Here is a 26,261-nt window from a genome sequence, read left to right as displayed (position 1 = left end):
GCCTTTTTCAAGGCTCAAACATAATCACAGCAGTTTTCAGTTTTTACAAAGGATGTTGGGGGGAAGAGAAGACTTGGTGGAAAAGGTCAAAAGAACAGGCAGCTCAATGTGGAGTCACAAAACAGAATCTGTGAGCAAATGAAAGAGTGGCCCTGTTCCCACTTCCTGTTTGAAGGATTATAAAATGGATATTCTTGTTGTATGAGGTGAGTGTTGTTGTGTATGTAATATGTGTGCTACTTTGAACCTATGGACAGGACTGCACTACTTGTTGGGCGTAGTGATACGCAGTACCACTCCTGGCCATAGGGGTATAAATAGTACTGTGGGTACTGATCCCCCTCAGTTCCCGCCTGTGGGCATGAAGTAAAGACCTATGTGCAGTCCCTACCTCCAACCAGTAAAGGCCTGTTTGAGTTATACGTTTAAGTCTTTGTGTTAATTGTTCAATACAATACACATACTTAACACTGGCGACGAGTCAGGCTCTTACCCTGCGGCAGTTATTCCAGGGCTTCGTCCAAAGACAGGACGTTGAAGAGAGGTTTCAATCCTCAACACCCCACTCAAAACTGAAGGGCAGCAGAAATCCTGACAGCTTCCAGCGACTAGAAGAGACAGGCATTAGGACCCTGAAGCCTCCATCAGCTTGTGAACCGGAGTAAAGACAGGACTGGGGAAGAGAGAGAGGTAGGGCGATAGCGATCGGCAGATAAGGGCCGGGCCGCTTTGAAGTGAGGGGCGCAGCCGGGCCAGCGATCGGGACCAAAGATAAGAGCCGCACTCGGACTGAAAGGCGCGGCGGCTGCAGAAGCTCAAGGTGCGAGAGTCGCGGTGCACAGCGCGGGCTATCGATCGCGGCGAAGATAAGGGCCGCACTCGAGGGCTGAAGGGAGACGGCGTCGGGGGACGGGTGAAGACCGCCAAGCGCGGGAAAACCGCCATTTTGTGGGCGGAGGACGACGGCAAGAGCGGGAAGCCGCCATCTTTGATAACAAGTAAAGAAAATAAAATCTGAGAAATTGCAAATCTACAATGCCTAAACACGGGAATATTAGCACCTTTGATAGTGACCTCGAAGATTGGGCCATATATGTTGAAAGAGTAAAAAATTATTGTAAGGCCAATAAAATTCGTGACCAAGATAAAGCTCTAACATTATTAAATTTAATGGGTGCGAAGACGTACGGGCAATTGAAACACCTGTTATCACCAGATGAACCGGCGGATAAGACGTTCGATGAGATTGTTACTGTCCTGAAAGATCATCTAAACCCCACGCCGCTGATGCTAGCGGAACGATTTAAATTTTACGACAGAAGGCAGCTACAGCATGAAAGCAATGCTGAATATTTGCTGGAATTGCGTAAATTAGCGAAATATTGCCAGTTTGGAACGGGATTGACAGATGCACTACGAGACAAATTTGTGTGTGGTTTATTTAAACAGGATACACAAAAGCGACTGCTCGAGGAGAATGAGCTGACGCTTGAGAAGGCGGTCACTATGGCAGCAGCACACGAAGCCGCAGCGAGAGGCACGGCAGTAATGCAGCTACGGTCACCGGAGCTCAGTGCACACAAATTGGGTGTGAGTTCTGGCAAATGTTATCGTTGTGGAAAGACAACGCATGATCAGAACCAGTGTTGGTTTAAAAACCAAGAATGTAGAACTTGTGGTAGGCTTGGACATATAGCTAGAGTATGCAGGTCAGGGAAGAAGACCAGCAACAAGAAGTCACCGCAAGGAAAATACGCAAAGGTACACAAGGTGACCGAACAGGAGTCCGATTCAGACGCTAGCAGTAATGAACTGGCTAGCTTAAGCTGTAATGAACTGGCTAGCTTAAGAGTACTCAACGCTGGTAAGGGTGCAGACCTCCAGACAATTTGGGTCACTCTTCAGATAGAAGGAGTCCAAGTAAAACTGGAATTGGACACTGGATCGGCATTGACGGTCATAAATAAGAAAGATTACGGAAAGTTATTCCAACATATTCCCTTACAGGATACGGGGATTATATTGAAAACATACACGGGGCAAAGAGTGTACCCCATCGGGAAAATAGAGGTTGCAGTGGTCCACAAGGGCGAAGACAGTCAAATAATGGACTTATATGTGATATCTGAAGGAGGTCCTCCACTACTAGGACGGGAGTGGATTAGGAAAATGAATATGGACTGGCATTTCCTACAAACAATAACGAGTGAGAACTCGGTGAAGATAGTCGGCCCAGACTCTGGAACGGATGATGGTAAGCCCAACTCAGGTGCAAAAGACAAAGTTTCAGCACAGAATTCCACTGAGCAACAACAACATAGTTTAACTGTGGATTCTGAGTCTGGCAAGTCTACTGATGTGCCCATTTCTGAGGGACACCGGGCTCGAACTCAACTCCATTTCAAACTACAACAGCAATTAGAACAAATGCTTCGCCGTTTTGAGCAAGAGTTGAATGCAACGAAAGAGTTCTTTGATATAGAGTTGGAGAATCTGGAAAGACAACAGAAGCAGCTGATGGAGAAAATGGAGCAGGAGCACACAAAACGTCTGATGTCAGAGGAGTTAACGGTCAGCCAACTCCTGCATATGCTGAAGGACAGGACTCTGAAATGGGAAAAACTTGAACATGAACTTCAATATTCAAACGAAAGGGGTTCGGAGCTCTCAAAGGTTATTGGAAGAGCTGAGGTGGCAACACAGACTGAGATGACTGCAACAGAGCAGCCCTTGGATGCCAAAATTACGCTGACTCACGTCAACATAGAACAACAGACCGCTGAAACAGCTGCTCCGGTAGAGGGATTGCATAGTCCGATCAATCAATCTCCAAAGGAAGTTGAAGTATTAAAATCACAAATGAGGTCACTAGTAAACGACTTGCTGAAAGCCCAGAAAAAGCTGGATGCAGAGGTACACATGAAGAAGTCTCTTCAGGAAAGATGTCTGGATTTGGAACAAGAGCTGGCTAACGTCCAGCTGGGTATGGAGGAAATAGACGACCCTCTCACTGGTCTAGCTCAGGACGACACCGAATATTACGATGTCCTGTCCTGCCCAGCTTGTAACTTCGACTCCCAAAGTGCAGAAATCATGGAGGAGCACCAAAAGTCTACGGAACATCGGGAGAAGCTGGCTCTACGACGGAAACAGGAGGAAGAGAAGGAGGAACTGCGCATGCAGCTGGCAGCTGTGGCAGCTGACAATGGAGCCCAGAGAGTCTCCAAGAAGCAGAAAAGGAAAAGTAAAAACAGAAGATGACCCATCTGAACCATTATCACCTCTACCAGATCACACACGTGGTCCCTCCGAACGGAGCCAATTCAGTTCGGAAGTTCAAACTGTTAAATCCATGGAAGGACTATTGAATGAGTCACTCCAGCAACGTGAACCGACTACACCACAGAGATTGAATCTGTGAACTGTTTTCCGCAGAGACTGAATCTGTGATCTGTTTTGACATGAAGTTATCTATGTATCTATGTTATTCTGTTATGTAAACCTGAAGTTATATATGTATATATGTTATTACGTTATGTTAAATGGGGAGATGACTGTAAAGCTAGGAAGGGAGGAATGTTGTGTATGTAATATGTGTGCTACTTTGAACCTATGGACAGGACTGCACTACTTGTTGGGCGTAGTGATACGCAGTACCACTCCTGGCCATAGGGGTATAAATAGTACTGTGGGTACTGATCCCCCTCAGTTCCCGCCTGTGGGCATGAAGTAAAGACCTATGTGCAGTCCCTACCTCCAACCAGTAAAGGCCTGTTTGAGTTATACGTTTAAGTCTTTGTGTTAATTGTTCAATACAATACACATACTTAACAAGTGTGAGGAGCCTTGACCTTTTTGGCCCTCCAGAGCAGCTTCTCCAGAGGGTGGCAGTGCATAATGCCTAGTGGTGGCCAACTGTTTATAGTACATGGAAACAGATATAGGGCGAAACATCACACTCGATCTGGCAATGGAAAACTAACTAGAAGTACCAAGAGCAGGTGGATTACAAATGTCACAAAGAGTAGCCTATCAATGTATTCAACTTTTACTGCTGAACCCTGCCAAGCCTTCTCACAACCTTACAGCTCTTTTATTGCATCTCGTGCATGCTCCTATCTCAGTCAAGATGCCACATATGAATTAAAGCCTTGCCACGCTCAGATCTTCTAAAGGTTTTAGACTGGATACATGGCACCCATCAGTGATCTTCTGCACTTTGGAAAATGCACAATTATGGTGACATCGGTCATGCATGTCATGGGGATCAATTGGAAAGGAGACAAAAGATTAGCCATACTGACCACTTCAGTCACCTTATTGATACATAGCCAGGGAGCATAGTACCTGACATTGCAGTGTTAGCTGGGAATGAGTAAAGGCCGTAATAACCGAGAGCAGTGGTGATCTGCCAACCATTCCAGGGAGCATAGTACCTGACATTGCAGTGTTAGCTGGGAATGAGTAAAGGCCGTAATAACCGAGAGCAGTGGTGATCTGCCAACCATTCCAGGGAGCATAGTACCTGACATTGCAGTGTTAGCTGGGAATGAGTAAAGGCCGTTAATAACCGAGAGCAGTGGCGATCTGCCAACCATTCCAGGGAGCATAGTACCTGACATTGCAGTGTTAGCTGGGAATGAGTAAAGGCCGTAATAACCGAGAGCAGTGGCGATCTGCCAACCATTCCAGGGAGCATAGTACCTGACATTGCAGTGTTAGCTGGGAATGAGTAAAGGCCGTAATAACCGAGAGCAGTGGTGATCTGCCAACCATTCCAGGGAGCATAGTACCTGACATTGCAGTGTTAGCTGGGAATGAGTAAAGGCCGTAATAACCGAGAGCAGTGGTGATCTGCCAACCATTCCAGGGAGCATAGTACCTGACATTGCAGTGTTAGCTGGGAATGAGTAAAGGCCATAATAACCGAGAGCAGTGGTGATCTGCCAACCATTCCAGGGAGCATAGTACCTGACATTGCAGTGTTAGCTGGGAATGAGTAAAGGCCATAATAACCGAGAGCAGTGGCGATCTGCCAACCATTCCAGGGAGCATAGTACCTGACATTGCAGTGTTAGCTGGGAATGAGTAAAGGCCATAATAACCGAGAGCAGTGGCGATCTGCCAACCATTGGTACTGCCGCCCTTATCTTACAAGTTTGATGAAGGAGTTCTTGCTACAGATGACAAAGTCTGTCCTGCTGAACTGTAGAAAAATGAGGAACGTGTCCTGGCAGGTAGGCATACCAAGGTCTTTAGATGGTCTGGGGCCTACTGATATCCTTAACGTGCCTTCTTTCATCTTCTACCATCTAACTTATCAAATATTGAATTTGAGGCATTTTAAAAACAAACTTACTTTAAGGTGTGGAAAAAAATGACTGCCAATTCTTAAAAAAATTAATAGAATTATGAAAATGCAAAATCTGCATACCAAAAAAGTTACTGTAAACATTACACTAAAACCCTTGCAAAAGCTGTTTGGAGCATCTTTACCTATGGAGCTTTCCTTGCTTCCATTCCAAATGGCATCATAAAGAAAAAAGAGCAAATAGAGCATAAATACCACCAAACTGTGTTTGGTGTTCATTTACATATTTTTGCATTATCTTCACGAAATATTTTAGTTGCCTTTAGTTCACATATTTTGCCTTTGTCCTTTTTATTTTAAAATATTTACAAAGTACTACATTTCCTAAATCAAAATAATTTGTATGTTGGTTTGTGTGATTAAGGTGGGGTTTTCATTAATGCACCACAGAAATCACAGAAACCCCACAGTGCAGATAGAGGCCATTTCGGCCCATCGAGCCTGCACCGACACATATCCCACCCGATCCCCGTAACCCCTACACCAACACAAATCCCACTCTATCCCCGTAACCCCACGTATTTAATCCCCCTAACACTAAAGGGTCAATTTATCATGGCCAATCAACCTAACCTGCACATCTTTGGACTGTGGGAGGAAACCAGAGCACCCGGAGAAAACCCACGCAAACACGGGGAGAATGTGCAAACTCCACCCAGGGCAGCACGGTGGCATAGTGGTTAGCACTGTTGTCTCACAGCGCCAGGGACCCGGGTTCGAATCCGGCCTCGGGCGACTGTCTGTGTGGAGTTTGCACATTCTCCCCGTGTTTGCGTGGGTTTTCTCCGGGTGCTCCGGTTTCCTCCCACAGTCCAAAGATGTGCGGGTTAGGTTGATTGGCTATGATAAATTGACCCTTAGTGTTAGGGGGATTAAATACGTGGGGTTACGGGGATAGGGTGGGATATGTGTTGGTGTAGGGGTTACGGGGATCGGGTGGGATATGTGTCGGTGCCGGCTCGATGGGCCGAAATGGCCTCTATCTGCACTGTAGGGTTTCTGTGAGTTCTGTGAGTCACCCGAGGCCAGATTCGAACCCGGGTCCCTGGCGCTGTGAGGCAACAGTGCTAACCGCTATGCGGGCAGCACGGTGGCATAGTGGTTAGCACTGTTGCCTCACAGCGCCAGGGACCCAGGTTCGAATCCGGCCTCGGGCGACTGTCTGTGTGGAGTTTGCACATTCTCCCCGTGTTTGCGTGGGTTTTCTCCGGGTGCTCCGGTTTCCTCCCACAGTCCAAAGATGTGCGGGTTAGGTTGATTGGCTATGATAAATTGACCCTTAGTGTTAGGGGGATTAAATACGGGGATAGGGTGGGATATGTGTTGGTGTAGGGGATCGGGTGGGATATGTGTCGGTGCAGGCTCGATGGGCCGAAATGGCCTCTATTTGCACTGTGGGGTTTCTGTGTGATCTGTCTGTGTGTATGCCACCGTGCCACCGATACCTTTTTATTTGGTAATTGCCTGTTTCTCATGCATGTTAGAGTGAGAAATGTTGTGAGAAATTAGAATTTATTTTCTCCCATTTATAGGCATTAGTTTTGTCCAAGATGCACATTGTCATATGAACTCTCAGTCAATGGAATGAGCTATATCTGTAACCTGCAGCTTTTAGTTGTCATCATTAATAAAGTCACATTTATCCTGGTTACTATAGCTGTCTTTGACAGATGAAACATTGCTTGCCTGCTTCATTAAATATGCTTCTAGTGAAGAGAAACTACACACATAAAGTAGGTCAACGAGTGCTCAGACACAAATTGACTGGCTTTGATTCCATGCCCAGTGGTGTACCTTAAAATCAAAGTGCATGACTAAAAATAACTATAAAGAGATAAAAAATAAAATATTGAACTTTATGGAAAAATCTGATCTATGGAAGTATTGCGAAATTTGAAATACACTATTGCTAAAGTCTCATGGAGACAAATTAGGGCTTGAAAGGGTAGACTCTGTTAACCAGAGTCTTACATCTGGAGTATGAACAGAGAATACATAAACCTCTCAACTAGCAAAGCTTAACATTTGGTAAATGTAAGTATTTTTTGTTTGGGGTATGGTAGCATAGTGGTTATGTTACTCGACTAGTAATTCAGAAGCCTGGACTAATGATCCAGAGACATGGGTCTGAATTTTCTGTACCTGGGCGGGTCGGGTGCGGGCGGTCACCCTGGCAGGTCGCGACAACCGTTCTTCATACCATGCCACTCCTGAGATCAACTTTCAATTAATGGGGCCTATTAAGGCTGCCCTGAACGTTACCCGGCCCTATTAAATGTGGGTCTCAAGACATCATCGATGATACGTTTTCAGCCGGGATATTTAAAGGAGCCATGGCCACATTGCTTTTGGAGGTTCATCTAGGAGTGTGCAGGCAGCACACCGCACAATTGGACTGCTGCAAAGAGTGCCAAACATGACTGCACTGAGACAGAGGGCTGCACCCAGGTTCTCCAATGACTCCCTCCATATGCAATAGCAAAATACTGCGAAGGTTGGAAATCTGAAATAACAACAGAAAATGCTGGAAGCACTCAGCAGGTCAGGCAGCATCGAGGAGAGAGAAACAGAGCTACCGTTTCGGGTCGAGGACCCTTCGTCAGAACTGGAAAACTCCAAAGGTGCACACAAATTTGTCCATGGCCGGAAAGTGGTTAAAATAAAGATTTTTATCTGATATCACAGTAACTCCAGTTCTGACGAAGGGTCCTCGGCCCGAAATGTTAAATCTGTTTCTCTCTCCTTGATGCTGCGTGACCTGCTGAGTGTTTCCAACATTTTCTGTTGTTACTCCCTCCATATGCTTGTGGAGGGAGTGAGAGCACACAGGGAGGTCCGCTTCCCTTCGAATGGGCAGAAGGGACCTCTCCAGAAGACAAAATGAACCTGACTCCAAATAGCAGAGGAGGTCAACAGCAGGGATGTGGTCAGGAGGACCTGGGTGCAGTGCCGCAAACGCTTCAATGATCTCGTTAGATCAGGAAACATTGGTGCAAAGCCACACTCAACTTCATCCTGCTGTGCCTCTCATCACATTCCCATCACTCTGCCTTCCCAACCCTACTCCTGCACATCATTACTCACACCAACTTACCTTGCACCTCCACCCATCCCTCTCTCTCTATCTACATTATCATATCCCCATCTGACTAGCCACCCCTCACACTCACCCTCATCCTAAGGCAATCATACCAACTAACAACACACAAGGAGGCCACTTGGCATTGCCACCCACTCCATCATAGTCTCCCTCTAAAGATGTAACTCTAAAGATTCCTTACACTCATTCCATCACTCTCACTCAACCTTCCTTTCTTTCCCTCCTTGAGAGAACTGGAGGTGGCACTCCATCATTGGCCACCTTAACATCAGCAGAGGAAGTCTCTGAAGTCTCTGAGCAGCTGGAGGTGGGAGTGGGAGAGAGGGGGACATCTCAGCAACCTGGTGACAGAATTACATATACAGCTACATGGCATACAGCAGTCACTCATATGGGGACTGATGTCAGCAGCCAGTGAATGTTCATCACGTGCATAATAGTATCTGTACCCATTCTTCATATGACATATCTAACTCATCTCTTTACTCTCCCACAGGTCCATCAAGGACCCCCCCACCTTCCACTGTCCAGGAGGAAGAGGAACACGACTCCTCAGAGCAGCCTCCAGCCTCTGAGGGTGCACCGTCACCAGACATAAGCGCACCCAGCACCAGCACAGATACTTACACCTCGGTGGGTCCCACGCGAGATAAAGTAATGTTGTCACCTGGTGTCTCACAAGTTACAAGTGAGCAAGAGCAGATGGTGGAGACAGGGACAGCAGTGGAGACTCCTCATCGGAGGGCACAGGATACTCCCAGCTTTGCTCAGCTCCATGCAGACGCTGAGCCTCGGGGGCCATCTAGAAAGAGGGCGATCCTGGAGGTGCAGCAAGAAGTGCAGGAGGCTTTGTCAGGTTTTGCGACTGTGATGTCTGCAAATGTCCAGAGAATGGAGGAGTCCCTCTGTTAAGTCTGTGTGTTATAGTGATAATTACTACACAGACTACAAGAGTAAATTGAACAGGTCTTTACTGGTTGGAGGTCAGGACTATACTGAATACAATATTACTACACAGTGCTTATATACCGGTGTGGTCACCACCGGTATTACGTATACAGCAGCCAGAGAAAGTAGTACATCTCTTAAGGTGGAACAGGCTTAAGCTCTCTTAAGGTGGAACAGGTTACATACACCACAATCCTCCCTTTTTAGCTTAACAGTCATATCCCCATTTAACATAACATAATAACATATATACATATATAACTTCAGGTATAACAGTTCAAAGGTTCAGTCTCTCAGGAGGCTTTCTGATGCAGCTTGGATAACGCCTCTCAGTAGTCTCTGATTCTTGTTGTTGAGGTGCCTCCTCTATTTGGTTTCCAATGTATTGGGTGTCATCATCATCAAGTACATTCCCTGCCGAGGTAGATGCTTCAGGTTCATTAACGTCTTCCACAGTTGTCTCTGTCACAACCATGGGTTCGACCCTTGCTCTCGACTCTACCAGTTGATCCGCATGACGCCTTATCACATTATGACCAATATCTACTGTGTACATCAGAGGTCCTTGTCTGGCCCGAATTGTTCCGGACTGCCATTTTTCGTTTCCATAGCCCCTTGCCAACACTGGTTGTCCTACGTCGAAAGTTCGAGTGGTCTTGTTGTTAATATGCCGAAACTGTTTGTTTTCCACTTCCCTCCGCACATTTGGTTTTAACAAGTCCAACTTGGACCGCAACCTCCTGTTATAAAACATCATGGCAGGACTTTGGTTAGTCACTGCATGATCGGCGTTTCGATATGACATCAGGAACTTGTCGACCTTGTGTTGCAGCGGAATCTGATCATCGTTCATGGCCTTAATTGCCTTTTTGAATGTCTGGACAAATCTTTCAGCCAACCCGTTTGTCGCCGGATGATATGGGGCAGAGGTATAATGTTTTACTCCATTCTTCTTTAAGAATTGTCGGAATTCTTCCGATACAAACTGTGGTCCGTTGTCCGAACAGATCTGTTCTGGCAATCCGTTCCTTGCGAATATTGTTCTTAACACCGCAATTGTCTTTTCTGAAGTAGTGGTATTCATCTTGATGACTTCTGGCCATTTGGAATGTGCGTCCACCACGATTAGGAACATGGAGTCCATGAATGGACCAGCAAAGTCAATGTGTACGCGTTGCCATGGGGCTGAAGGCCATTCCCATGGGTGTAGCGGTGCTATCGGAGGTGCATTTTGCACTTTTTGGCACCCAGCGCAGCTTTTCATTAACTCCTCAATCTGTTGGTCAATACCCGGCCACCATACATAAGCCCTAGCAAGACTTTTCATTTTAACTCCCCCCAGATGACCTTCATGCAGTTCGTTTAAAACTCTTTCCCTTAACTTGGGAGGAATAATCACTCTTGTCCCGTACATCAAGGTACCATGGCAGACGGACAGCTGGTCTCGCCTTGCCGAAAATGCCGGTAACAGAGGATCACCCCGTGTTGGCCATCCTTTCACTGTCACCTTGTAGACTCTGGACAGTGTCGGGTCATTCCTGGTTTCTCTTTCAATACTTGCATTGGTGACTGGTAAACACTTGATGATGGTCGAATGAAATAACTCAACAGGGTCAACTTTCGTCGTGTCTTCTTCTTCAGGTAGTGGCAGGCGCGACAGCCCATCAGCATTGCCATGCTGTTTCGTACCTTTGAATTCTATTTGATATTGATGTGCCCCTAGGAAAAGAGACCATCTCTGGAGACGCTGCGCTGTCATCACCGAAACACCCTTCTTAGGGTTAAAAATGGATACCAACGGTTGATGGTCTGTCAGAAGTGTGAATTTTTGGCCCTGCAGGTAATGATTAAACTTCTTCACTCCCCATACAAGGCTAAGAGCCTCCCTATCGATCTGCGCATAGTTGCGCTCAGCGGAAGTCAATGATCTGGATGCAAACGCGACTGGCCTTTCCGTGCCATTTGGCAACTTGTGTGAGAGTACTGCCCCAATACCATATGGAGAAGCATCACAAGCCAACCGAATAGGCAGTGTCGGGTTGAAGTGAGCCAACACTTCCTCTGAGGTGATCAATTCTTTGCTTTTGTGAAATGCCTTCTTACAGTTTTCGCCCCATTTCCATGGTACCCCTTTCTGTAAAAGAGCGTTTAACGGGTGCAGTACCGTGGATAGATTTGGCAGAAATTTATGGTAATAGTTAATTAATCCTAGAAACGACCTCAACTGAGAGACATTCTCCCGAGCGGGAGCCTTTACAACTGCCTCAATCTTGTCAGGAGACTTATGAAGCCCCTCCCGGTCAATGACATGGGCACAGTATGAGATCCGCTTCTGGAAGAACTCACATTTCTGCCGATTTACTCTAAGTCCATACTCTTTCAGTCTGTTGAGCACCAGTTCCAAGTTTGCGAGATGTTGTTCATCACCATCACCTGTGATCAGAATATCGTCCAGGTAACATTGTGTGCCTGGAATTCCCTGTAATACCTGCTCCATGGCCCTCTGCCAAATTGCTGGAGCCGATGCCACTCCAAAAACCAGCCTATTGTACCGGTACAACCCTCGATGCGTGTTGATCGTGAGGTATTGGCGTGACTCTTCCTCAACCTCCATCTGCAAGTACGCCTGCGCCAGGTCTATCTTGGTGAAGTGTTTCCCGCCAGACAATGAAGCGAAAATATCCTCAATCCGTGGAAGCGGATACTGCACCGTGTGAAGCACCGGATTAACGGTGATTTTGAAATCTCCACAGATGCGAACCTTCCCTGGATCTCCTGGCTTGTTGCTCGCAGGACGTTTCATAACGGGAACAATGGGCGTAGCCCACTCACTCCAATCTACCTTAGACAGTACACCTGAACATTCTAGTGCTTCCAGTTCCGCTTCAACAGTAGGTCGTATTGCATAGGGTACCGGTCTGGCTTTAAAAAATTTTGGTTGTGCATGTTCATCAATCTTGATGTTTGCCGTAATTCCTCTCAGTGTTCCCAGTCCCTGCTGGAACACCTCTTTAGCATCATCCAATATTCTGGACAATCGTTTAGGTTTGACATCTGTTTCCCCGGAATCTACCGTTAGTGCCTTCAAGGAGTGCCAGTCCATATTCATTTTCCTAATCCACTCCCGTCCTAGTAGTGGTGGACCTCCTTCAGGTAGCACATATAAGTCCATTACTTGGCTTTCTTCGCCCTTGTGGACCACTTCTACCTCTATTTTTCCGATGGGGTACACTCTTTGCCCCGTGTATGTTTTCAATATAATCTCCGTATCCTGTAGGGGAATATGTTGGAATAACCTTCTGTAATCTTTCTTATTCATGACCGTCAATGCTGATCCAGTGTCCAATTCCATTTTTACTTGGACTCCTGCTATCTGAAGAGTGACCCAAATTGTCTGGAGATCTGCATCCTTACCAACGTTGTGTACTCTTAAGCTATCCAGTTCATTACTGCTAGCGTCTGAATCTGACTTCTGTTCGGTCAAACTGTTCTTTGTCATCTTGTGTACCTTTGCATATTTTCCTTGCGGTGACTTTTTGTTGCTGGTCTTCTTTCCTGACCGGCATACTTTAGCTATGTGGCCAAGCCTGCCACACGTTCTGCATTCTTGGTTTTTAAACCAACGCTGGTTCTGATCGTGCGTTGTCTTTCCACAACGATAACATTTGACAGAACTCAAACCCAATTTGTTTGTACCACGTTCCGGTGACCGTAGCTGCATTACTGCCGTGCCTCTCGCTGCGGCTTCGTGTGCTGCTGCCATAGTGACCACCTTCTCAAGCGTCAGCTCATTCTCCTCGAGCAGTCGCTTTTGTGTAATAAACCACACACAAATTTATCTCATAGTGCCTCTGTCAGTCCCGTTCCAAACTGACAATATTTTGCTAGCTTACGTAATTCCATCAAATATTCAGCATTGCTTTCATTCTGCAGCTGCCTTCTGTCGTAAAATTTAAATCGTTCCGCTAGCATCAGCGGCGTGGGGTTTAGATGATTTTTCAGGACAGTAACAATCTCATCGAACGTCTTATCCGCCGGTTCATCTGGTGATAACAGGTGTTTCAATTGCCCGTATGTCTTCGCACCCATTAAATTTAATAATGTTAGTGCTTTATCTGCATCAGGAATTTTATTTGCCTTACAATAATTTTGTATGCGTTCTACATACATGGCCCAATCTTCGATGTCACTATCAAAGGTATTAATGTTCCCATGTTTAGGCATCGTTGCAATTTATTGTATTTTTATGTTATCCAAGATGGCGGCTTCCCGCTCTTGTTGTTGTCCTCCGCCCACAAAATGGCGGTTTTCCCACGCTTGGCGGTCTTCAACCGTCCCCCGACGCTGTCTCCGCTTCACCGCGGCTCTCGCGCCTTCAGTTTCCCCAGACGCTGCGCCTTTTAGCCCGAATGCGGCCCTTATCTCCGGTCGCGATCGATGTCCCCGCGCTGCGCCTCTCGCTCGAAAGCGGCCTGACCCTTATCTCCGGTCGCGATCGATCTCACCGCCCTTATTCCTCCATCTTCCCAGCCCCGTCTGTACAGCCAACGCGGTTGACTTTCTGTCGCGTCGCTGCCCGGCTTACCCACCACCGAGGTAGAACGAAGAAAGCTGACAGTCGCTGATGGAGGCTTCGAGGTCAGGATGTCTTCTGCACTCCGGTTTCTCGATGCCTGCCGCTCGACGTGTCTTCCAGTAGGGTGATGAGGGTGGGAACCTCTCTTCGACGTCCTGTCTGTGGACGAAGCCGCCATGGAAATAACTGCCGCAGGGTAAGAATCGGACTCGTCACCACTGTTAAGTCTGTGTGTTATAGTGATAATTACTACACAGACTACAAGAGTAAATTGAACAGGTCTTTACTGGTTGGAGGTCGGGACTATACTGAATACAATATTACTACACAGTGCTTATATACCGGTGTGGTCACCACCGGTATTACGTATACAGCAGCCAGAGAAAGTAGTACATCTCTTAAGGTGGAACAGGCTTAAGTTCTCTTAAGGTGGAACAGGTTACATACACCACACCCTCTCCAACAAGAGCACCACTGTGTCGCAGGTGAAGGCGACTGTAGGCTCTTCCATGGAAAGGATGGCCACCTGCATGGAGCACCGAATGCACCACTCACAGGAGCACATGGTCTCTATGGAGGATAGATGGCTATCTATGGAGAATGGATGGTAGGGGTTCATAGACGTCCTCTCTAGGAGGGATGTCAATGTAGAAGTGGGTCCTCATGGCCCCGCTGATGGGCAACAAGGTGCTCTCAAGCTCCTTGCTAGCAGGGAAGTGCGGGTGGCCCATGAGAGGGATGATGGTGAGAGGGGACATGCAAGTGGGGGCTCCTCTCAAAGCGCTTACACTTCTCCCCAATTGCCCCCCCCTCAGTCAGAGCCCCAGATGCCTCCTCGGATTGCAATGCCCGAGTCTGCCCCTGCACAGTCTCAGGAGGAGCAGACTTTGGCGGGGCCATCACAGGCTCCAAAACCCAGAGGACGTCCAGCAAAAGTGACTAAGCAGTTGCAGCAGGGAAGTGAGCAACCTGCCTCTACCTCTGCTGAAGCCATACGGGTAGCGCCTCCTGGAGGCACATGTAAGAGAAAGATGAAGCACAAGTAGATTCACAAGGATAGCCACTTGGGTGTTTTATTAAATGTTTCTGTAAAGTTTCCGTTACTGTGATATCAGATAAAAATCTTTATTTTCACCACTTTCTGGCCATGGACAAATTTGTGTGCACCTTTGGAAGTGGCTTAGTGAGTTGGAGTGAATGGTGAGACATACCAGTACCTCCAGCAATGGTGGTCAGTGTGAAAGGAATGGCTTGGTCATTGTAGGGCTGATTTATGGTGTTGCTGTGGGATGGTACCAACCTGGAGCAGCATGTGGCAACCATATGGGTGTAATGCATAAAGTTAAGTAAATCTGGCCATGATGAGTCCATCCCTGGCCTCCCGGGAGCAATGTGCTTGGGTGCTGGTGGGATCTGGACCGCAGGTTCCTCCTGCTCCTCCTCCTCCTCATCTTCCAGCTGATGCTCCTCCTGCTGCTCCTCCTCCTCCTCTGAAGAGGCTGTGTGCTCAGTGCCTTGCTCCTCATGCAGCACTAATCCTCGCTGCTGCGCTATGTTGTGCAGGGCGCAACAGACCACGATGATTCTGAAGACCCTGGCTGGTGCACACGGAAGGGCTCCTCCAGATCTGTCAAGGCACCTGAAGCGCATTTTCAGCATGCCTATTGTCTGCTCCATGACACATCTGGTGGGAATGTGGCTTTCATTATATCTCTCCTGGACCTCAATACTTGGCCTCCTCAAGGGTGTCATGAGCCACGTTTTCAGTGGATAGCCCTTGTCTCCAAGCAGCCAGCCTGAAAGTCTGTTTGGAAGAGCAAAGAGCTGAGGGAGGGTGGATTGGTGCAGGACAAAAGAGCCATGGCAGCTGCCAGGGAATTTGGCACACACATGCATGATGATCTTCCAGCATGGTGCAGCCCTGCACTGATGCCCTCTGTCCTGTGCAGCATCAGGTGGTTGAGGAGAAGGCTGGTGGTGCTGTTGTTGCTGGTGTGCCTGGTGCTGCTGGTGTTCGGGCTCATCGTGGTCTGATTCTGAGGACCAAGGTGAGACAGTATAAACGGCACCCATGCTGATGGAATAGATGGCAGGTCAAGTAGATGACAGAAGCAATCTGTCAATGGTGTGATAGGTTCTACCAATGAGGTGACAGTGGATGCCAACTTTGCTGGAAACACTTGCAACCTCTAGAAAGCTAAATCTGTGCTGACCATGCAGTCAGCAACAGTATCTGCCTTAGGAAAGTGATCAGCTGTGAGATGGGAGTTTTTATTGTACTTTTCATGCAGTGCACTAATGAGCTGGATCAATGGCCACTCAACTTTTACCTCAGGTTCACAGACGTGGTTTCCGAGCTGCGTGATTTCCGTGCTCATCCAGCGAAATTTGAAAGGTAGGGTTAAAAAGGCGCTTAAGGGTCTGACAAGTACCTAATAATCATTTAAATTAGCTCGCCTGCCTCTGCCGTTCAAGTCACTGCCGTGCCGGCAAACACGCCCGAGGGAAAGGTGTGTGGGGGCAGGCTGATGGCGGGTTCCCGACCCGCAGCAAGATATTTCAAATTTCCCACCTGACCCGCCTCCAGTCGGGTCTGCACGGACCCCAGAAAATTTTGGCCATGAGTTCAAATCCCACCACAGCAGCTGGGGAATTTAAATTCAGTTAATTAAATAAATCTGGAATTAAAAAGCTAGTGTCAGTAATCAGTACCTTTAAACTATTGGAGTGTCATAAAAACCCATCTAGTTCACTAATGTCCTTTAGGGAAGGAAATCTGCCGTTCTTACCTGATCTGGCCTATATGTGACTCCAGACCCACAGCAATGTGGTTGACTCTTAACTGCCCTCTACTGTTCAAGAAGGTGGCTCACCACCTTCTCAAGGGCAATTCTCGATGGACTGGGCTTGCCCATATGAACGAATAAAAAAAAATTAATTGGAAGAATGGGATGGATTATGTGGTCATGTCCCAGTGCCAGCATTGCATACATTGCACACAGCATAAGAGTTGACCTCTCCCGAGTTTGTGAGATCAGGGCATTTAATTAAATTGAATTTACTTGCTGTGCACATTGGTCCAGGTGCAGGGCGTGTAATTGATATATGGGCGAGATATCCAGGAGTCCTTGGGGGAGAAATTCGGTATCGCCCCGTTTGGGGCGCAATTATCGGTCGGGCGCAAAGTTTAGCGCCTGGTACTAATTATCGCCTCCGACTGCAAACTTGGCTTCTATCACCCCTGGAGGTGATTGGAGCGCTAAATCAGACGCTACACACCTTTCTTAAGGTGCTAACACCGGGGAGCGAGGCGCTACCTCAGAGCGCTGGCGAAGCTCATGTGATGTCAGTCAGCAATGGAACACAGACACACTGGCGCCGGCCAGTTCTTAAAGGGGAGGGTCGATTTTGCTCTCCATCCACACCCTGCTCATTGCAGCCTTGAATCTCAGCCTGGAGAGACCTGTACATCAAATCTGCTGGAAAGAACAATGGAGAGGCCCAGGGAAAGAGCTCAGAGTGCAGCCCCCAAAGTCTCTTTTAAATCGATGCAAGGAAGGTCAAATCAAAATGAACCTCCAAGTGCTGCTCAGTACCCAAAACTCCTTCACACAGCGTTGAATCTCTCCAGAAGTCTCTCTCAGAATGCGTGGTGCTAAAATGTTGCCGACAAAAAAAAGGCAGGAAGCGGTAGCCTTTAAATAGCACTCCCCCAGTCCCTTCCCGACTGCAAAACGCTCCCCTCAACCTGTTGTTGCTAGCGGCAGGCAGAAAGGCAGGGGATGCCACTCAATGTCCGGTCCGGGGCGCTACCGGGGCATGGCACACTCGACTGACATCACGATCTGCGGTCACAGGAGATTGTGGTGGTAGTGTTTAGCGCCGCCGCAAAATGTCTGGTCAATTTTGTGAGCGGCACAAACATCGCCGTGCCCGGGCGCTAGTTGCTTTGCGCTCCTTTAGCACCCTATTAGGGCACTAACGGGAGGCGCAAAGCAACTGAATTTCCCCCCCTTTAGTTTAAAGGGATGCGGTTAGTTAAATGTAATTGGCTGCATGAAAGGGAGGGGTAAGCAAAAATTCATAGTTTAAAAAAATCAGCCTTTCCAAAAGCAGTCTGGGGAAAAGAAATGGCAGGCCGAAGCAAGGGAAGGCAAACCCAATGTGAAAGCACAAAAATGGAATCAGTGGGCAAGAATGGCTGAAGGAGTGGATGTACTGCTGCATGAAGTGGATGTAAAGAACTTTACCCTGTTTAGCACTTGGGGCACCCTCTCTACAAGACAACAGTTCATCATGCCTGACCACTACCTCCTGCCAGGCATAGTGCAGCAACACTTCGACTTCACCAGCTATCAAACAGGGGGGGACTGACCCACACTTGCCACCTAGAGACAGAAATATCTGTGTTTCTCAGTATCCTGGACTGCTGACAAAAGGAAGAGAAAGGAGAAATACTGTCCTCTGACCCATCCTCAACTTTATGTGATGAGGATTGGTCCACCAAGCTGCTATCCAATGTTACCATCTCGAATGGAAAACTGCCCCCTGAGTTTGGAGGCTCATTGTACCTGTATTGTCTGCCCAACTAGAACCCTCTGACAGGCATATAGAATGAAAGCCCATTCTATCACAATGGCTTGAAACACCCAGGATCAAGCATTAAGGAACTACATTATTTCACAAATAATACAGTATGCAAAAGTAAACAGTCCATGATGGCTATAGTGGTTGAACCATCTGCTAACCCACCTGGGAATCATTCTAATCAACATTCTAAATACCTTATGCATCTCTGGAATTTAACTCTTTGCAAGCTGAATCTGAACTCTATTGATGACACAGCATAAATTAAAATAAATAGGTAAAAATCGTAACACGTTACAACTTATTTAAATGTTAATGCATAAAACAAGTGTATCTTTACATTTGTTAGGTTTGTTTAATAATTTTTGCTTTTTTGTCCCTGCTTAAGATATCCTTTTTTTCTTCATGTCTGGTTTTCTCACCTTTCATTTTGTTCCTCTGGATTTTTAAAAATTCATTTTTCATTTTATTGTGTCTCCTCTAAAGACAAAGAACACAATCGGCTAGTAGAGTAGTGCAATTAGTGGGAGAATTAGTGAGAGCTTCAGATTTGATCCTCCACTCCATTGGGCTTTTGATCTTGCTGCAGGGAAGCTAAGAGTGGATGCCTTTGTGTCCCTGGATGGGAAAAGAAAACTGGATTGGGTGTCTCTGCCAGGCCATTCTTGTGTACCCCCTCCTGTCCAGTCAGATTCAACCTTTGACAGTGGGCAGAAAGCTGCTGGCTGCCCTGCCCTCTTAGTTACATGAAGTGAGGGAACCAGCAACAAGGGGGATAAAAGAGGGTTTACACTCGGGTTCATCAAATTTGTGTGAGGCCACAGACATAGCAAGTGGCAGAATCTGTGTTGTGATTCATTTTTATTCTTATCACACAATGTGCAAAGCCTGCCATCTTGTGTATTGATAGGACATAGCAATGTCTGTTACAGTTTTATCTGCAATGAAATTACAGGAAATAATTCCATTACTTAAAATTTGCATGCACTGTAATGGAAGAGATACACACCTATTTTGGGATGAAATATAAACTACTATCTTTTTATGCCCTAGGTTACACAAGTAAATGAATACCTGCTTAGCAATTCATTCCTTTAGCACAAGTTATTAGACCTAACCTAAGCTATATGTATGTTCTATGTGAGAATAAAAACACAAAATTACTCCATTAAAATACCATAGATCATTTAAAATGCTCAGTCACTGAACACAAAATCAAATATTTTAATTTAATGTAACTTTAGCATCTGCATGTTTCAGTGAACAGCACTTCACCTTTCTTTCAGTGGGGCCGCTAAATTCGGCTCCATAGCACCCAGTTTTTCAGCGCTATAGGTGCCGATTCAGGTCCAAAATGGCATTCACGGTGCATGCGCACAGTTCTGGTGCTATCTGCTCCCATTGCCTTCTCACAGATTGTCTAGAAGGCCTGCTGGCCCCCTGTGGATACAGGACAACTCTGCCCGTCCACCTCCTGCACCAGGGCCTCAAGTGCTCTCTCTGCTATGTTGTGCCATCTTCACTCTTCCTGTAGGTTGCACACTCCTCTACAACTACTTCCAGTACCTGATGCAGCCATAATGCACCTCCCCTTTTAAGAGGTGCAGGCTGGCTTTAATTGCTGCTAGCCTCGCATGAACTTGAGCCCCCCGCTGAGGCGTGCAGTCACTCAGCAGCACATTTAGCGCTGGGCTGCACACCACATTCATTATAGCTAGCAGGCAGCACTTAGTTTGCATTCTGCCTGCATTACTTTGAAGAGGTGCAGGTTGATCGTGCATCGCCATCCCCATGCCCATTTTCAGGGGCAATCAAATTTTTAGCCCTAGGTCTTCATTAAGACATAAACTACACACTTGTCTTAAATCTTATCCATGGAAATGGGTAATGTAAACTGAAGGGAGACTAATTACTTTGCCCATAGTTAAGTACTAATGATATAATGAACAGGCTGTCTGTCATCTTAAAGGAAAACCTGGCATTTGTGGATAACTGGAAGATGTTTTCTGCAGAAGATAAGCTTTCAGGACTTCACCTGAATTGGTTGAGGGTTGAAACAAGCCATTGACAAGTTTTTAAACTAGTTAGGATAGGGCCCGATATAGCTGATTCCAATATACAGTTCCTCTAGGACTAGTGAACGTCAGCAACTGATGCTAATAATAAAAAGCTAACTAATTCTAATTACAGGAACATAGGTAGTTTACTTAGAGGCATGCTAGGAATTCCTGGAAGATGTTTTATACATATACTAGAAGTATTATAAATAAAATAATAGAATTCGTCATATGCTTTCATGGAGGATTTAGATGTAAGTATCTCTGAAACTTGATGAATCTGAAGTGCAGAAGAAAGGGTAGCTAGGTCATGAGGAATGGGCTTTACTTGTCAGAGAGAATATAGAAATGTAAGATAGAATATACACTGGTGCCATCAGCTTTTAAAGCTTTGTCAACTTTTCAAACCATCTGTCATCTTTTCAGCCTTTTCATTAATATTGGAGACTCTCAGTATCAACTAATCAGATAATATGGAAAATGGGATTGGTGTCTGTCAGAACCAGATTGGTTGGAGAGTGAGTCTAGAGGGAAAAATATAACCCCCGCAGCAGTTAAAATGGAGTGGAGACTTTTTCACATCCTTCCCACCCCGATCTGGCGAACTGCAATTTTAAATTGTGGGCGTCGAGGACAACCGCCCAAAACCAGCGCGGTCCCTCTTTAAATATGCAATACGTCATCGGAGCCCAACTGCATTATTAATCTGAGGAGCAGTAGTAGCTTCCCCACCAGGCCAAATCTGCCGGGAGCTGGATGAAGAGCTGAAAAAACCCCAATAAGTTTAAATTTACATTTTACTTTAAGGTTTCCTTGTGGGCCAGTAAGAGTTTCTCTTCTCTCCCTTGATTGCTACCACTACCTGATCTCTTCCCCTCCCACCAATCCATTTAGCTCACTGTGCCGGGGAACAATGTCAGGTCCCTGATGGTGGCCTCCTGCCGCCCAAAGGCTAGTCTGTGGATCCCCCCCACGGGTTTGGGCAGGAGTCTGGTCTAAGCTATAGAAATAAGGCAGCAGTGATTCAGGCAGCAATGGCATGCCCAGCTTCAAACCCAAAGAAGCAAAATTTAAAATGAGCTGTTCATTTCTGAGAACCTATTACAGATCTGTTTATTTTGTGTTCCCAAAGGTATATGTAACAAATAAGCTGCTAAAATTCAGCATTTTAAAGCCTTTTATTTTCTTCAAAAGGAACTTTCTGGGCATGCCTTCCTGTTGTTTTGTATTATTTTCTACAATACTGGTTGCAGCTGTTTATTGAGGTAATGTGGATGTTCCCAGGTCTAAATGCATTAACTGGTAATGATAATTCCTGTCACTGTACTTGTCGAATCACCAGGATTTGGAAATAAAATAGGGAGCGGGATTGCAGTGATAATGAACTTTACTTAATTAAAAAAAACTGAAATTTATACTCAATTACAGTAGGCTCCAAAATGCCAATAAGAGCACCAAATCAGGTGTCAAAATCAAAATGTTCTGAGGGGGCATGCTCCCTGGAAAGTAGATCTTATGCCTTCAGCCCTCATCTCCCTTTAGTAATTTTTAAATCATCACTGCTGCTAAAATTATGGTAAATATAGGCTTAACTATTCCTTCCTTGGAATAAGAGAAAATAAAGTCAATTGGCTATGGTAAATGGCAATGTGATCTGGACTGGACACATGGCCCCTTAGTATCCACTTTTATATGGGGGGGGGGGGGGGCGTTGTTGCTCATAATTCATTCAATCTGTCCTCGCTGATGGCGTCAGATGGACTATTCAATTTTACAAGATCGGCTGAGAAATATTTCTCATAAGTAACTGGGACAAAAAGCAAACTGAAATATGTCTCTTAAAACTCAAAGAGCTGACAAATTTATTTACAACAAATTCCAAAGATGTTTGTATTTGATTTGATGGCTTCCTTGAGATAACTGACCCAGCCAATATCAAAATAAGCCTTGTGACTGAACCTCCATATGGAACATGACAGAAATAAACCATTTCAATGATACATCAGACAAAAGTGCTTCATTTTGTACAGGTGGCTTGCTCCCAGGTATCTGCCAGTGTCACTCTAAACAGTTGCCTGAAAGTAATTGACAGTACCTTTAGATGAGTCTTTTACCAATGTTTGCTCAGCACCACTCTAGAATGACTCGGTTGAGATTGCAAATTCAATACATACATGTTGCTCTACTTTATTAATGTATAAATTGGTACAAGCATGCGTACTAAGTTCTAAAATGAAACTGCAAAGTCAGCAATGAGTTTACAACCAAAACAATTTAATGAGAATAGATTACAAAACGTGACCACAGTAGCATCACATCTTGCTTACATGATTTTACACCAACATGTACAAAAGTCCAGCAAATGAAAACACATAATTTAGAGGAATATTTGATAATCTACAGAAATCCATTGGCTGATAAAACAAGATTGAGTGCTCACTCACTGATAGTAAACATCCTTTATAGAATTGATGCCCAAGAGTAACACTGAAATCACTCCCAGGTTTTTTATACACGTTGCTTTATTTGTATGCATGTAATGTAGGAAATAGAAAGTTATGTTTCAACAGTAACTACACTTCAAAAAGCATGTCATTGGCTGTAAAGCGTTTTGGGATGTCCGGTGGTCGTGAAATGCAAGTCTTTCTTTTTCTTTTTAGAATTCTTATTGGGAGTACAAATGACAATGGTCAGTGCTTTCATGTCTTTGATGGAAAAGCATGTTTACACAATGGTGCTAACCCTTAGACTGCCAAATTAAACTGTTAAGTAGTAGCTCCTTTGAATGGCATTTGAAAAAGTATCAAAAGCCGACCTCATTGTGTTAATATCACATCACAAAATCAACATTTCAAGCACTAAACCTCTATTGACTGAGAAACCAGTTAATTTTCAATGAAAGGCCCATTTTGAATTATGTAGGTATCATCTCCAGAAGGAGACATACCATGGATACTCACTTTAAAAAAAAGTATTTAAACATCAACAAAAAAGGTATTTTTGGTAGAAATAAGAAAAAGTAAAGTGAAAATAATAAAACAAGTGAGACGGAGGGAAAAATAGAAGACATAGCAAGTAGAAATAGTGTTAAAAGAAACATTTATTTTGTAGTAATAAAGCTACTCCTGAAATCTGAGTAATTCTAGTCCAACAACGTTTTGAGTTTAATTCAATGACATGGTGTGCAAGCTGAAAATCTTTAAAAATAAAAAAAATAAAAAATTAAAACTGACCAGCCCAGGAAACTTGAAATTCCCAAAGCTATCAACAGTGTTACAGTTAAAGACAAAAGTCATTATTACTGTTGGTTTAGTAGTCCATTGACAAGGAACTTTACATGCAGTGTCACCATAAGTATCTCGTTTGCCAAAGTCTCTAAGAATACTTTTTTGCTTTTATTGAATAAAGGGGACACTAAATAATAGTGGACATTGGAACATCAAGGTTTGTTTGGTAGTTCTGAGCAATAAAACAAGTTCCCATTCCTGGATGACTCAAATTCTTTGTACTTCAACTTCAGATGAAATTGCTAGGGTTCTAAGCAGCCGCAAAGACTTTTCTGTTCACTATCTGTCCAGCCAATTAGCAGTGAGTACTAATAGAATTTTGTGTCAATCTGCATATTTTAAAATCACAATACAACATAAGTGATCTTTAACGGAGTGAAATATGTTCAATTATCTGATGAGTAATCTAAAAAAATGAATTTGCCTGTAAATGAGTTCAGTTCTCTCAATTAAGAAGGGGGGAAACCATACCAATACTGCTAAACTCTTCTTGGACAACCTATCAAAAACTGCATTTCGGCAGTGCATAAAGGCACAAGCTCACGCCATTGAGAGCAATTTTCCTCTCTTCCTCAGATGCGAGGACAAGATTGACAAAGCTTACTCTTAGTCAAACACTAGTAAGAATCCCCTCTCTCCTACAGCTGGTAACTCCTGTAGTGGCATGATTCCAAAGATACTGGCAGCACTCCAGTTCATTGACTGGGCTCACACTTGGCATATTTGACTATGGTGGGATCACAGCTGAACCCAATCTTGCTCTTGTCCAATGTGCACCAAAGCTTTTCCTTTTCTCTTTGCCAGTGTTTCTTCCCTTCCTTTCCTGTAGGTTCCACAGGTGCCCTCTAGTACTTGCCCAAATGGGCATTATTCATGCATGAGCCTCGACAATAAGTATCGGCAGGCTATTCTACCGATCAGGAGGGTGTAGCAGCATTATAATTGCCTAATATCCACAAAACATGCAGGATCACTCGTTTGCAATCAGCAGCAACAACACCGGCTTATTTTCCTCTCACTTACCAAAGGGTGCAATGCCCCATTATGGCTGCCTCGAGTAAGATCAGCCAACTCTGTACATACTGGGCATTAAACCCAGGACCTCCCAAGTCTGTATGGCTTAACTACACATTAGAAACACCATTGGAGTCAGTTTGCTTTGTGCGTTCCTGGATTTTTTTTTTTTTTTTTTGGAAGATGAAGGAAATGTAATTATTACATCTTAGTTCTTTATATTAATATTGTATGTACAAGGGGTAAGTTTTAGCATCCTGCTACTGTTAAAATCTCCTTTGCAACAATAGTACAGTATGTAGATTTCACTTTGGCATCTTGTTATATTCAGATGACATTAACCATACAGAAGGAATTTACTTAAGCATGCCCGAGCTGGAGAATCAGGAGAGAATGTTAGTTAAGAGCTTCTGAAAGAAGGATTTTAAATACATGACTGTATTTAAAAACTGGGTTACTCATAGGTGGTGGATTGACATGGATTTAAAATGCTTATTTTTTTGCGATAAACCCATTTTTAGCTATACTAATCAAACTTTACCAAGTTACCACTCTTGATATACTTACAGAATATTTTTAAAGCAATTTTTTTTTTAAATTGCATTTTAAAACACTGCCCGATTGCGCTGGCAGATTATCCGTTCTGTGATATGCAAATTAGTCTGAGTGGGAAAAACACTTTTCAAAAATGGGTGCAAGTTTGGGCGTAAGTTGCACCAGAATCGCCGATTGGGGTGGGGTAGAGTTCCTGCTTTGGGCACATTGTATTTAAATAACTAATCTTCTTCAGAATCACTGCTCCTCTTTGTTGGAGCACTAGTCCTGATAGTCGACATCAATCGATCTTCAATTTTTCTTCTTGGGTTCTCCTCTAGTTCAGTTTTGATTGCATCAGATTCTGACAGTTTCCATTCCAGATCTTCAATGAAAATGAAGCAAGGAGGCAAGAAGATAGAAAGAAAAGAATAATAAACATTGCAATATTATTTAATTAAAAAGATGCAAAAATGTTCCCCCCACCCCGTCCATAACTGAACAATAAGTTTTAATTGCAGGCACATTCATTAGCAAGGCATATAAAGACTACCAAATTAAAAAGGGTGTATATGTATGTACACACAAATGATTGGTACAGTATTATATAGATAATATACAACACTATACATAGTTGAAAGTCTTGTCTAGTAATGCATCTGGTGAACCACTCTCTTCAAAGGTATCACATCTGAAAGTGTGGTCACTGAGGCGTCGCATCTGTAAAGCAAAAACTTGTGATTTGGTGCTTACTTTAACCAAATATCTAATTGACTAATTATGAATG

General features: G+C 44.8%; 1 protein-coding gene across 3 annotated transcripts in view; it reads right to left on the bottom strand.

The window, feature by feature from the left end:
• Positions 1-22,892: 22,892 nt before the first annotated feature.
• The window catches only part of pdcl3 (phosducin-like 3), a 40,967-nt gene continuing 37,598 nt past the window's right edge, over positions 22,893-26,261 (bottom strand). For all 3 annotated transcript variants that reach the window (XM_085998935.1, XM_085998933.1, XM_085998934.1), the window contains one exon: positions 22,893-25,859. In XM_085998935.1, coding sequence (XP_085855061.1) covers positions 25,717-25,859 — 143 coding nt within the window. In that variant the 3' untranslated portion in view covers positions 22,893-25,716. The remainder of the gene's footprint in view (positions 25,860-26,261) is intronic.

Source organism: Somniosus microcephalus, chromosome 10, assembly GCF_052327205.1.
Source record: "Somniosus microcephalus isolate GS21.2 chromosome 10, FLI_Smic_1.0, whole genome shotgun sequence".
Classification (NCBI taxonomy): domain Eukaryota; kingdom Metazoa; phylum Chordata; class Chondrichthyes; order Squaliformes; family Somniosidae; genus Somniosus; species Somniosus microcephalus.
The sequence above is the reverse complement of the archived record's forward strand: the minus strand, read 5'-3'. Positions and strand labels throughout refer to the sequence as shown.